This window comes from Sporobolomyces koalae (genome assembly GCF_050403365.1).
Source record: "Sporobolomyces koalae JCM15063 DNA, S_koalae_JCM15063T_v1_ctg41, whole genome shotgun sequence".
In the NCBI taxonomy this organism is placed as follows: domain Eukaryota; kingdom Fungi; phylum Basidiomycota; class Microbotryomycetes; order Sporidiobolales; family Sporidiobolaceae; genus Sporobolomyces; species Sporobolomyces koalae.
This window is the reverse complement of record NW_027481730.1, coordinates 22,521-34,137: the sequence shown is the minus strand read 5'-3', so window position 1 is coordinate 34,137 and position 11,617 is coordinate 22,521. Positions and strand designations below refer to the sequence as shown.

General features: G+C 52.6%; 3 protein-coding genes across 3 annotated transcripts; 2 read left to right on the top strand and 1 right to left on the bottom strand.

Moving 5' to 3' along the window:
* Positions 1-458: 458 nt before the first annotated feature.
* JCM15063_001615 (uncharacterized protein) lies at positions 459-1,749 on the top strand (the record flags this gene model as incomplete). Its single annotated transcript, XM_076680600.1, has 4 exons — positions 459-749; positions 826-902; positions 976-1,573; positions 1,678-1,749. The coding sequence occupies 4 exons, from the start codon at positions 459-461 to the stop codon at positions 1,747-1,749; spliced, it is 1,038 nt and encodes a 345-aa protein (XP_076532250.1).
* A 263-nt stretch (positions 1,750-2,012) lies between these two features.
* On the bottom strand, positions 2,013-3,524 carry JCM15063_001614 (NAD(P)/FAD-dependent oxidoreductase; the record flags this gene model as incomplete). Its single annotated transcript, XM_076680599.1, has 5 exons — positions 2,013-2,087; positions 2,171-2,532; positions 2,624-3,023; positions 3,097-3,270; positions 3,345-3,524. 5 exons carry the CDS (start codon positions 3,522-3,524, stop codon positions 2,013-2,015), a joined length of 1,191 nt encoding a protein of 396 aa, XP_076532249.1.
* A 408-nt stretch (positions 3,525-3,932) lies between these two features.
* On the top strand, positions 3,933-10,748 carry JCM15063_001613 (uncharacterized protein; the record flags this gene model as incomplete). The annotated part of the gene is made up of 15 exons (XM_076680598.1): positions 3,933-4,199; positions 4,261-4,658; positions 4,739-4,799; positions 4,872-4,933; positions 5,037-5,184; positions 5,270-5,648; positions 5,757-5,834; positions 5,916-6,067; positions 6,131-6,225; positions 6,311-6,520; positions 6,749-6,864; positions 7,102-7,485; positions 7,566-10,385; positions 10,470-10,608; positions 10,706-10,748. The coding sequence occupies 15 exons, from the start codon at positions 3,933-3,935 to the stop codon at positions 10,746-10,748; spliced, it is 5,352 nt and encodes a 1,783-aa protein (XP_076532248.1).
* Positions 10,749-11,617: the final 869 nt, after the last annotated feature.

Genomic DNA, 11,617 nt, shown 5'->3' with positions numbered 1-11,617 from the left:
CGACATGTTCGCTGTAAGATACTTCACAGACTGTAGTGCAACTCGGCCCTGTAGATACGCGTCTTCTCAGAGGATGTTTTAATGCTCGCGACCGCATCCGCGCGTGATTCCACGCGAATGTTTTCAAGACGGTCTTGGTCGACGGCCGCGATGTCGTGTCAGTTGCAGTACATGCGCTATTCGTGTCATAATCGAGCGAACAGGAGAAAGGATGCACACTCCCGAGCGGGGGAACCAACTTGCGATCGTTAACATGACAGGTCAAATGACTGGTCGTGTCCATTCTTGGACACTTCTCTTGGGTCGTTACCTACTGATGAGCCCCAAGGCGAATGCGGTTGTACAACGGGTGACAAAGGTGAGAAGAGAGCGAGAACAGAGAGTTCGCGCGTTCGATCAACGTTCTTTGTGCCGTTCCGACCTCCCAATCCAGCCGCTCATCCGGCGTAGGGCAGAGGATGACTGCTGCTCCTGTGTACGAAGCCTACGACGACTACGACGACGACGAAGACTACCACTATGGTTCTGAAGCGCCGGCTACGATCGACCAAGACGACCAAGAAGGAGACGAAGAGGAGCACGCAGATGAGGACGAGTACGGTCCAGGAGTGACGATCACATGGTCTCGGTCTGCTTCGACAAAGAAGCGAGAGAGTCAGCGCGGATCCGTATCGGATGTCGCGCTCGAGGCGTACCTCGACCCTCTCGCACTCGTCAACTGTTGGGAAGAAGCCCTCTTTGAGCTCAAAGTGAGCTCCTTTGGATGAACTCGAGAGCGTCCCAAGCGGAAAATTTGGCTGACGAAAAGCGCGGGGACATGACCAGGCAGCTCACCCAGGTCGGTTCTTGCCTCCGCGAGATGCGCCCCGTCCTTTGTCACAACGACAAGCGAAAGCTCCTCTGTACGACTTGTCCTTTCTTCTCTCTCCATGTCGCTGAGTATTCAATCTACCGCCGAATGGTTTCCTTGGACAGATGGTACGGTCCTTCCTCGACGTTGCCGGACCCGACTCCAGTCGCTTCAACCTCGAAACTGCCCGATCCAGCATCAGATGCACCATCGGCTGCAACCGTGATCGCAGCTGCATACTCAACAAAGCTGCCAGAAACGTTCGAACCAGGTCAACCCAAGAAACGCAAACGGTTGACGGGATCTCAAAAGAAGGCTAGGAAAGCGGCGAAACTCTCTTCGTCATCCACGAATCAACCACCTCGTTCAGACATAGGAGAAGAGGAGGAGGAGGAGGAACGATCTCGTAGTCCAATGTACGCGCCCGCATCTCCAAATTTCAACCCGAATCTCGATCTCGCGTCGAACCCGAAAGAACTCCCACCTCACCTCGTACCGACTGCACCGATTCGAGTAGTTGACTCCGTTCCGACCGAACCGAAACGAACGAACCCTCCTGTATCGTCTCACCCCGCTCCACCTCAAAAACCTCAACCACCTCGATTGCCATCCAGTTTTCCTTCCCCACCGCCAATCACTCGTCTCACCGGTCAAGAACCTCGACTCGAACCTGAAACTCGAGAGAACCTGTTGGAAAGCGCTCTGTGGAGTTGGTACACTGCCGTAAAGTCTAATCTCTCTTTCCTTTCTGCTCCTGAAATCCCTCACACAAAAAAACTAGGGGAAGAGCTGAATTTTGGTTCCTGTGTTCTTCTTGCAAAAAACAGGGTTATCAAACAGCTTTGTATCATGCCGCGATGGGAGTCGCCACGTTCAAACCTGAATCCGAAGATGAATGAGCTCTGTTCCCTCGACTATCCTTTTGACTTGTCTCTCGACAATATAACACTCGAACAATTTCATCCTCCAGAAGGAGAGAAAGAAAGAGAGAGAGAGGAACTGATATGGTTATTAAATCGAGGCTGCGTGAGGGACAAAAATGTATACGAAAACGTCTAGCTATAAATCAGATTAGGTGTATATAAGAGTGATGGTTGTTGAATAGAGAGACATCGTCAAGTTGGAGAAGAGAGAGAGCAGAAAAAGACGAGCTATGATACGATCACTTGACTTGGTACAATTGCTTGAACCCGGGGACAAACAGACTCTTGGATTTGATGAAACTGACGGGCCATGCCTAAACACATTTTCAAAAACTTCGACGTTAGATGATCACTCGGGACAACGAGGAGAAAAGAAAGAATTGGGACAAGAGCTTACTCCGACGATCCAACCAAACAATTGACCGGCACCACCTTTCGAACCAACACTGACGACCATGAGGGGTTGACCAGGACTGTACTCTTTCTTCGCTCGAGTAGTACCAGTTGACGATCCTCCTTTCTGTTCACGTTCGATCGAATCGACAATGTTTTGACTGACGACCGCACCATGGTTCTTCGCGTTCGCGTACAACTTCGGTTCGTCAGTGGACGAGATGTCTCCAATCGCGTAGATGCGGGGGTTCGATTCGGTTTCAAACGTCGATTTGACCAAGACTCGATGTGTCTTGGGATCGAGCAGAGTCGAGGGTAGGAACGAAGTGTTGGGACTGTTTCCGAACGCGACAAACAAGAAATCGGCTAAAGGCACCCCAAACCAACCCATCGAGTTTGTTTCAGTCGGAATGGCCAGCGAAAACCCTTGCCAAAAGAAAGAGGCTGGCTTTCTCACCTTTGACGGTTTGACCATTGACATAGTGGAACACTTGATCTTGACCTTGCAGTTTGCCCGTCTTGCGTTCCCCGACTTGAAGTTTCTCGTTCAACACGACTCGAACTCCCAATCCTTCGAGTTGTTTCTGAAGCGAGTGTCCAAACTTGGGTTTGAACCCTTCGTCTTGAATCAACCTCTCGCCACTGTGAACGAGGGTGATTTCCTTCTTCTTATCTCCCGACGAGGTACGGTAATACTCGGCCACTTCACCGGCAAACTCGATCCCGACTGGACCTCCTCCTAGAACGAGGATCGATTTCGATTCGGCGATCGCGGTTTGGAGGTGTTTGAATTGCTCGACGATTGATGTTTCGGTGGAATCGTTGGGAACACGACACGGGAATGGATAACTTGATCCCTGTAGTTCACCGAGCAATCCCAGTCAACACAGGACGAGATCAAGGACTTGGTGAATTTTCTGTCGTCCTTACGGTAGCGAGGACGAGGTAGTCGAATGAGATTTCGGAACCAAACTCGTCATGAGGCTTGTCGAGCACGATCGAGTTGTCTGCGAGTCTTGAAACCGAGTAACCTTGCAAGATTCGATGTCTCGATCCCGCCGGAAGCAAATGATCAAGTGGAGCAATCGTGTTGTGTTCGAATCCCTGTAAAAAACCAAAGCAGTCTCAGCATGCGGAAAGAGTTTGGAAACCCAAAGTGAGAGAGGAGGGGACGCAACCGGTACGACAGAAGCACGCAGAGCGGCGATCGGCCAGTAGCCCGGGATGGGAGAGACTGCGACGATGCGATGGGTCGGAGGAAGGGCTTTCGAGAGCGACTCGAACGCGTGAGTGCCGGACAGACCCAGTCCGACGATGACGACGTTCTTGAGCGGAGCGGCGGTATTGTTAGAAGACATCCTTGCTGTAATTAACGATGTTGAGGATAGAGCGTCGGTTGTCGAATGGTAGGGACGGATGGGAGAGAGAGAGCGCGAGTCGAGTTGGAGTGTCGGGCGGTGTTCGAAAATATATGCGTGCACCGGACGCTGCGGCGGAGATGCCGAGACGTCGGCCGAAGACCTCGTAATCCGGACCTTATTCAGCGCGGTCACTCAGCAGCACCGTTGACCCAGCAAGGCAACTCGTCGCATCAAAGGCAACAGAGTGCGAGTGTGACGCAGCTACCGAGAGACGAAAAGAGCACTCGATTGGTTATTTATATCAAAATTACAAACTAGGAATTAGATCATGAAAATGTCGTCGCGGCGCGTACAGCTGCCCATCTCTTATCGACCACTCGGCTTCTGATGAGACTGTGAGCCGACATGTCGCAATACACTCAGCTCCCGTCGCACTCGACCGTCGGCTTTGCGCCCTACGCCTCGGACGCGCGCTCGAGCTCCACCGCCTCCTCGCTCGCTCACGCTTCCCCAGCGGCTCTCGCCGATTCTGGCACTGACTCGGACGAGGCACGAGATGAGAAGCGATTGCTCGCACACGACGAACTCGATACAGAACGCGACGAACGCGACGAAGACGCAGATGAGATGATTCGCGCGCAGTCTACCCGTGCGTGGACTGACCGCTTGCCCGTGAGTCTCTTGCTTTCACGCCAACGTACAAAACTGATCTTGCAACACGTGCCTCTCGCAGGTGCGACCTCGGACGCTCGTGTTGTCCTTGTTGTCGCTCTCGATCCTCGTCGCCCTGTTCGCATTCTTCCACCCTCGTAGGGAGTCGTCCTCTGTACCAGGAGTGTCTCACGACAGTACCGAATACTATTCGGGTTTCCCGCTCGAGATTGGATTGTACGATCCTCGAGTCGGACACCTCAGTGCGAACCCACTTCCAAAAGACGCCACGTTCGCCGACGTCCCGTTCGCCTCGATCGGTCACTCGTGGGACGAATCCGGCAGGGTTCCTGAATGGGCAGGAGGAGATGCAGGTGCAAACTCGCTCGAAGGCAAATTGAATTCTCAAGCAGGCAGGTTCTCGAATGGAACTCATTGGTGGGACAAGACGGTCATTCTCGTCATTGTTCAAGGCATGAGGTACGATATCACTGAGCGCTCTCTCTCGGAGGCTTTTGACTGAAAACTGATCCCCCTTGCGACGTCTCTGTCTCGAAAAGCTCGGAATTGCTGTCGAACGAATCAACTCCCGAGCTCGTAGATCTCGCAAAGCATGGAATGGTGAGCTTTCGTCAATTCACCAGACATTTGACAGCCTAGCCCCTTGCTGATCTAGTGGGAAACGAATCATAGCGGGCTGAATACCTCGAACCGGTCGCACCTACTCTCTCGGCTCCCAACGTCTGGTCCATCCTGTGAGAAAGAACCCCTGTATCGAAGCGGCCTCAAAAGAGGGCGATTTACTCCCAATTTTGGAACTGACTCCATCCTTCCTCCCGAACCCGATGGTCTTCTTAGAACTGGATTGAATCCTTCGTCCCACGGCATAGTATCAAACAAGTTTCATTCGTTCGAGACCAAACGAACGTTTGATGCGTCTCGTCCTGAAGAAGGGTCAATGCCTTCATCGTCCGTTTGGGATCCTGATTGGTACCATGGAGAACCTGTAAGAATTCTCTGCCCAAGAAAAACCCTCTAATTTTAGCGAAAAGGAAAGAAAAACTGAATCTGGTCGGACTGCACATGGAAAGATTTACCAAACTGCGTTGAGATCGGCACTCAAAGTTGCAACGTACGCAGTCCCGTTCGTACCTCCTCGACTTGGACGAGGTCGAATTTCGAGACCGACGTACTGGTACCCTCCAACAATGTCACCCGTCCGCACGACGCGCAAACTTGACAAAGTCTTGTCGTTCCTCGATTTGGGATACGAACAACGTCCGAGATTGATCTTGGTTGGGTTGGACGAACTCGAATGTGCAATTGCAGGAGGAGGAGGGAAATCGAAACAACGCAAAGGGTTGGAAAAGATCGACCACGAGTTTTTGGGAGGATTGAGGAATGGGTTGAGGGAGAGATCGGTCGAGGGTCAGGTCGAACTTGTCGTCGTTGGAGATACGGGTATGAAAGGTGAGACCCAGAAACAACCCGCAAAGAGAGAGAGAGAGGGAGAGAGAACCTCTTTCTTCCTTCAGGCTCACTTTGTCCTCTTTGCTGACTCGGACGGTGAACTCATAGATGTCGATCAGGATCACATTGTCTTTCTCGACGAGATTCTCGGTGATCAAGCGATTCCTCGTCAAGAATGGGAAGGAGGTACGTTTTTCCTGCAGCTCGACCCAAAAAGAGAAAGAGCATAACGAATTGACGAACGGAACCTCCGTGTCTCAAATACAGGATCACCTGCTATCGTCGGTCTGAGAACGGACGATCCAGACTCGTTGTTGGCGAAACTGGTCGCCGATTCAAACGACGGTCATTCCGGATACAAAGCGTACTCGAGACGAGAGGTTTCGCAACTGTGGAACTTTTCGGATGTCGACAACCAAGTGAGTGCTTCCCTCAGGATTCTTGTGAGCCGAGACAGAAGATTCAGCTGTCTTCTTGAACAGCTCGTTGCTCCAGTATGGGTCGTTGCACAGGAAGGGTGGACGATCACGACTCGAACTCACTACGATGCACATCGACACAAACTCGATTCGACAGCGTAAGACAAGACTTTTGTTTCCTTTCTGTTTCGAGAAGAGCCGTTCTAGAAACACTGACACACATACTGTCTCTCTCTCCCTTAGTACAAATGGGTACGACTCGACAGATGCTTCGATGCGTTCAGTGTTTGTCTCGAGTGGACCTTTGACCGAATCGCTCGTCAAGTCGACGCGAGTCGTGCCGGGATTCTCAAACGTTCAAGTGTACGATTTCATCGCAACCGCATTGGACATTGCAGTCGAGGATCGTGCGCTCAACAATGCAACTCTTGGGTTCTGGGACCAACTCGCATCGTAAAAACACTGACCGGTTGGACCCTTTTCCTATACCTTTTTGCTATTCGCAAATTTTCGCTTGATCCCCCTCTCCGCGGCATCCCGGTGCCGACAGACACTCCATTTTTCCAATTGTTGTATACCGTGTGTGCCAATACAATCACGGTAACTGTAACCCATCATGACTCTCGACATTTTTTTCCTTCCTTTTTCAAGGTGGAGGTAATAAGTGGCCCCCCGTTGCAGTCTCCCCGCGCCTGCTCATTCGCACCCGGTTTCTTCGTTCTCGTCTCGCCTCGTTACGCCTACGGTTCGTCAAGCGAGGTTCAATTCGAAGCTCGTGAGAGACTTGCATGACCACGGTGAGTGACTGTGCGAGTATAGAGTCTCCAAAAAGTGACCAAAGAGCTGACGGAAATTGCAATTGCAATTGCCGCTTTCACCGCCCGCACCGCCGTTGTCGCTTGCAGCAAGACTCTGGATCGTTCTCGACGACGAACGCGTCTATCTGGTCTAGGGTGAGTAACTCGACCGGATTTCTCTCCAGTTGAAAGAGGCGGGGGGAAAGATGGGGGGGAAGCGGGTCTGATCAAACGCAGCGCATTCGCTCCCCACTCTGCTCAACCATCTCGCTCTCCCTGGCGCGCTCACTCACCTCTCGCTCGTCGGGTTCTCATCGCAGCAGCACCCGCACTCGACTGCGCCGTCCCACCCTTCAAGCACTCGATTCGAACCGAGTCCGGCTTCGTCGTCGCCTCGCTCGTCACCCGTTCACCTCGCGAACCACTCGCCCGCACGCCTGCCGAGCATCGCGTTCGAACCGAGCTCATCCGAGCGAGCACTCGAATCATCCGCCGACCCGCGTGGCCAATCCCTCGTCGCGCAACGTCCTCCCTCCGTCGTCCGATCCGCCTCGTTTGGAGCATACGACTCGCACTCGTATCGCACTCACTCTTCGGACCACTCGTCCCGCGCGCTGTCTCGTCAGTACCTGTCCTTCTCATCGGGGAACGAGGAATCGCCCCCACTCTCCTCTCCAAAGCTGACTCTCTCTCCCCTACAGCCGACTCGTCTCCGTTCTCGGCACCTCGCGGCACCACGACGTCTCCTGCCCCCGTACCCACCGGTTCGTCGTCGAGTGCGTCGGCGACCCAGCCTCTCCTCGCCGAGATCTTCTCGGGTCGACCCCGACCACACTTTCGATCCTCGACGTCGTACTCGCACGCGCCGTCCACCTCGACCTCGTCGACCGTCGACTCGCGCGCGTTCACTTCAACCTCGGTCCACCCCTCGTCGAGTTTCACTTCCGCTCCACCCGCCGAAACTCCCTCGTACTTTAGCGCACCGACTCGACCTCCCATCTTGAATCGAGCGAGATCGCAGTCGTCCGCGCCGACGTTTGACCTGCCCCCGTACCTCGCGAATCGGACCCCTTCACCGAACCCAGCCATGTCGTATGGCGCACCTGGCAGTGGCAGTGGACTCTCGCAGTCGTACGCGGCAGACCAACATGGGTGGAGACCTTCGAACCCGACCTCGACTGGAGGAGCCCCTTCAAACCCGTTCTCGGCTTCCCTCCCGACGACTTCGGCCGTCGGATCTCCATCGTTCTCTTCGTTCACGAACGGCGCTCGAGATCTCAGTTCATCTCCTTCGTCGAGAGCGATTGGGACTGGGTACTCACCTTTTGCGAGACCTTCGTCATCTCTCGCCGCGGCTCCACCACCCGTTCCGTCGTCGTCGAAACCAGGAGCGTTCTTGTCCCAATCGTTCAGCACCGGATGGGAAGATTTCGAACGTGATCGCGAAGGTCGTACTCGATCTCGAGCAGGAGACACGTGGGGATTGAGTCCAAACCTCAGTACCACGACGAGAGATTTGAGCAACTCGTCCGTCACGACCACTCCTTCTGGGTTGAGCCCGTTCACTCGGGATGGATCACGTCTTGCGGGTGCACCCGAAGATGGGACCGCAACGGACCTCTCGAGTTCGTCGTTGGGTACGAACGCAGATTCGACGTGGGGGATCCCTACCGGGTTTGGACCTGGAGGAGTGTACAAAGCGAGAAGAGATTACAGTTTGGGAGCGGTCGGAAGTGGGAGGAAACGGAGTGATTCGGCCTGGGGAGCAACTAGGGAACGAGTGTTGCGGGAACAGGACGAGGAAGATGAAGCATCTTTTGCACCTCCGACCAAAAGTGGTGCGACTTCTCGTCGACATTCGTTTGCTGCTTTCGAAGGTCCGTTTAGTGGAAGAGCTACGACCACGTCTCATGGATTCCATTTGCCACAAGAGGTTCATGAACAGGTTTCGAGAGGTTCAACTACTACTGGTGGAGGAGGAGGAGGGTTCGACACGCTTTCGAGTACCTCGAGCGGATTGAGGATGGGAGGGTTTGGGACTTCCGCGATCGATGATGACGACCTCGCGGCCGACCTCAACTCGTTACACCTCAGTCTCGACGCACATGCGAAACAACAACGTAGCCTGTCGACCTCAGCTTCTGCTCTACATGTCGGTTCCATGCCAGTCGATTTCCCTCCTGTTCGTAGTCGCAGGTTCGATACCTCTCGATCGCCTCCTCCTCCTTCTACGACGACGACCATCACCAAGGGAGTAGCCGAACTCAAAACTCCCGCTTCACCTTCGTTCGCATCTCATGGAATGCCGAATCCACCAGGATCTCCTCGAGCTACCGCAGAACCCTTTACACCCTCGTTCGTCGCTCCGACCCCGACACCAGCAACAGGTTCAACGACAACCACGACCGGGATCAGTCATTTGCCTCCGAGCTCAGTTGCATCGAGGTTTTTCCAAGCTCCTTCACCTTTACCTCCGACCACGACGAATGCGATCGCGACGGCTACTCCTGGCAATGGAGCGTCTCGATTTGATTTCTTTGGCAACATGCCAACTCGACCTCCTCCCCAGCAACAACAACAAACTCCTTATCCGCCGCAACCACGATTCGGAGGTATGCCAACTCTGCAGCAAGGGTACTACAATCCCAACAATGGCAATCAACGAGGACCTCCCCTTGCCCCGCAACACCACCAACAACACCCATATCAGGCTCAATTGCAACAGCAGGGACAGCAGCATCGTGCGGGACCTCCCCCGACCCTCGGTTCGACGTTCTCGCCTTTTGCGGCCTCACCGTACCCATCGCCCACTCCGCCACCGCCTCCTCCTCCTCCACCTGCCATGCATCCTCACATGATGAATGCACCTCCTGCGAGTTACTTTGCGACTCCACCTCCACCTCTCTCTTCTCAACAACCTGGAGGAGGAGGAGGAGGAGGAGGAGGACCACCACCTTCTACTGGTGGTACAGTTGCGACAACGACTCAATCTCAAGGCGACATGAGTCTAGGTCGTGGAGTTCCTCTTCACGCGATCCCTCCCGATGCACCCCTCTGTATCGTCGGATTCAAAGCCGGTCGCAAAGACTTGTTCTTCTGTCAAGACTCGTCTCTCCAACTCGAAGAAGGTGACCTCGTCATTGTCGAAGCGGATCGAGGAAGAGATGTAGGCAAGTATTTGAAGAAATGCTCGATTGACGAAGTTCACAAGTTTCAACAACATATGGTTGAACTCGCTTTGGGACAATTGGCAAACCCTGCTTCCATGTCGGCCATGGGATTCGGTCCAAACGCCCCTCTATCAACCTCTCACCATCACCATTCGAATTCTTCCGGTGGTGGTGGTGGTGGTGGTGGTGGTACAACAACAGGACCTGCACAACTGGCGAGGATGACGAAAGAATGTCAACCGAAACGAATCTATGCCAAAGCTGGACCTGCCGATACTCATGCCTTGTTGGCGAAAGCTCAAGACGAAGTCAAAGCTCTACAACTCGTTCGAGGTAAAGTTGCTCAAAAAGGTAAAACAAACAACCCACTCTTTCTACACCTCTCGTACCATTCTTTAGAGAAAAAGAAAACCTGATGTTGGGCATCATTATTAGGTCTACCGATGGAGATTCTTGATGCGGAATGGCAATGGGATCGACGCAAGTTGACATTCTACTACACGGCGGATCAACGAGTCGATTTCCGAGAACTCGTTCGTGAATTGTTCCGGATTTGGAAAACTCGAGTTTGGCTGTCAGTCCCCATTTCCCTCTCTCTTTCTCAACCTTTCTTTCTTTCTCTTTCGCAAGACAAAAGACTGATTATTTTGGATTTTTTCTTGGAGAAACAGTTGTTGTCTTGATCAACAACAACCTGGTCTTGACTTTGTGTGATCGAACACTCGACAATCACACACTCGGGATCATACTTCGAACCCCCTTCTGGTCGAGAAACCTTTTTTCTTCGATTCCACCTGTATCATCAACCTTTCAACCTATGTCCACAATTTCAAGAAGAAAAAAAACCCAAAAAAAGAACTTCAAGGATTCTACATCAGTTCAAGTATTTCGTCCCGATCGCCTCGAGCTCTTTACATTGTACCTCTACCTACCTACACCAAGAAACCTGACGACTCAAGATCTCGGGAATTTCGGGAAGAAGGATAAGAACGGAGGAAAGGGTTATGGGAAACACAAAAAAAGGAGCAGCGGTTCTTGACAGCTGCTTCTTCTCCTCTCGGAAATTTAGGCCCTTTCCGCCTCCCCCTTTGCCCTGATATTTTAGAAATAGAAAAAACTCATCACTACTTCATTCTCTCTCTTTCTCTCTCTACAATGGCTCTCTTTCTCATCTGTTTACACGCCCCTTTTTGTTTCGTTTGTCTGTCACTGTGAAGAAAGAGAACCTTTTCTTTCTGTTCAAACGGTGTCGTCCCATTCTGAATCTTTTCTGTCTGCTTTCCTCTGTCTCTCTCTCTCTCTTCTCATACGCTATGCCTGATTTTAGACTCGAAACAATCAAGCATTGCCCTGCTAGTTTGATGTCTCGGACCCTGTTGCGCCAGTTGCGATCCAAAAGTCTAAAACAGGTTCGGATAGAAACCTTTTTTTTTTGGATCTCCAAGAATCTCACGAGAATGGTTCCTTTCCCGAGTCGGTTCTTGCTCTTCCTCTTTTTGACCCCTTCACAGCGCTCGCGAGAGACCCAATCCCATTATAAATAGGTTACAGGTTCCGTCCTGTCGGGTTCTTTTTATATTCGA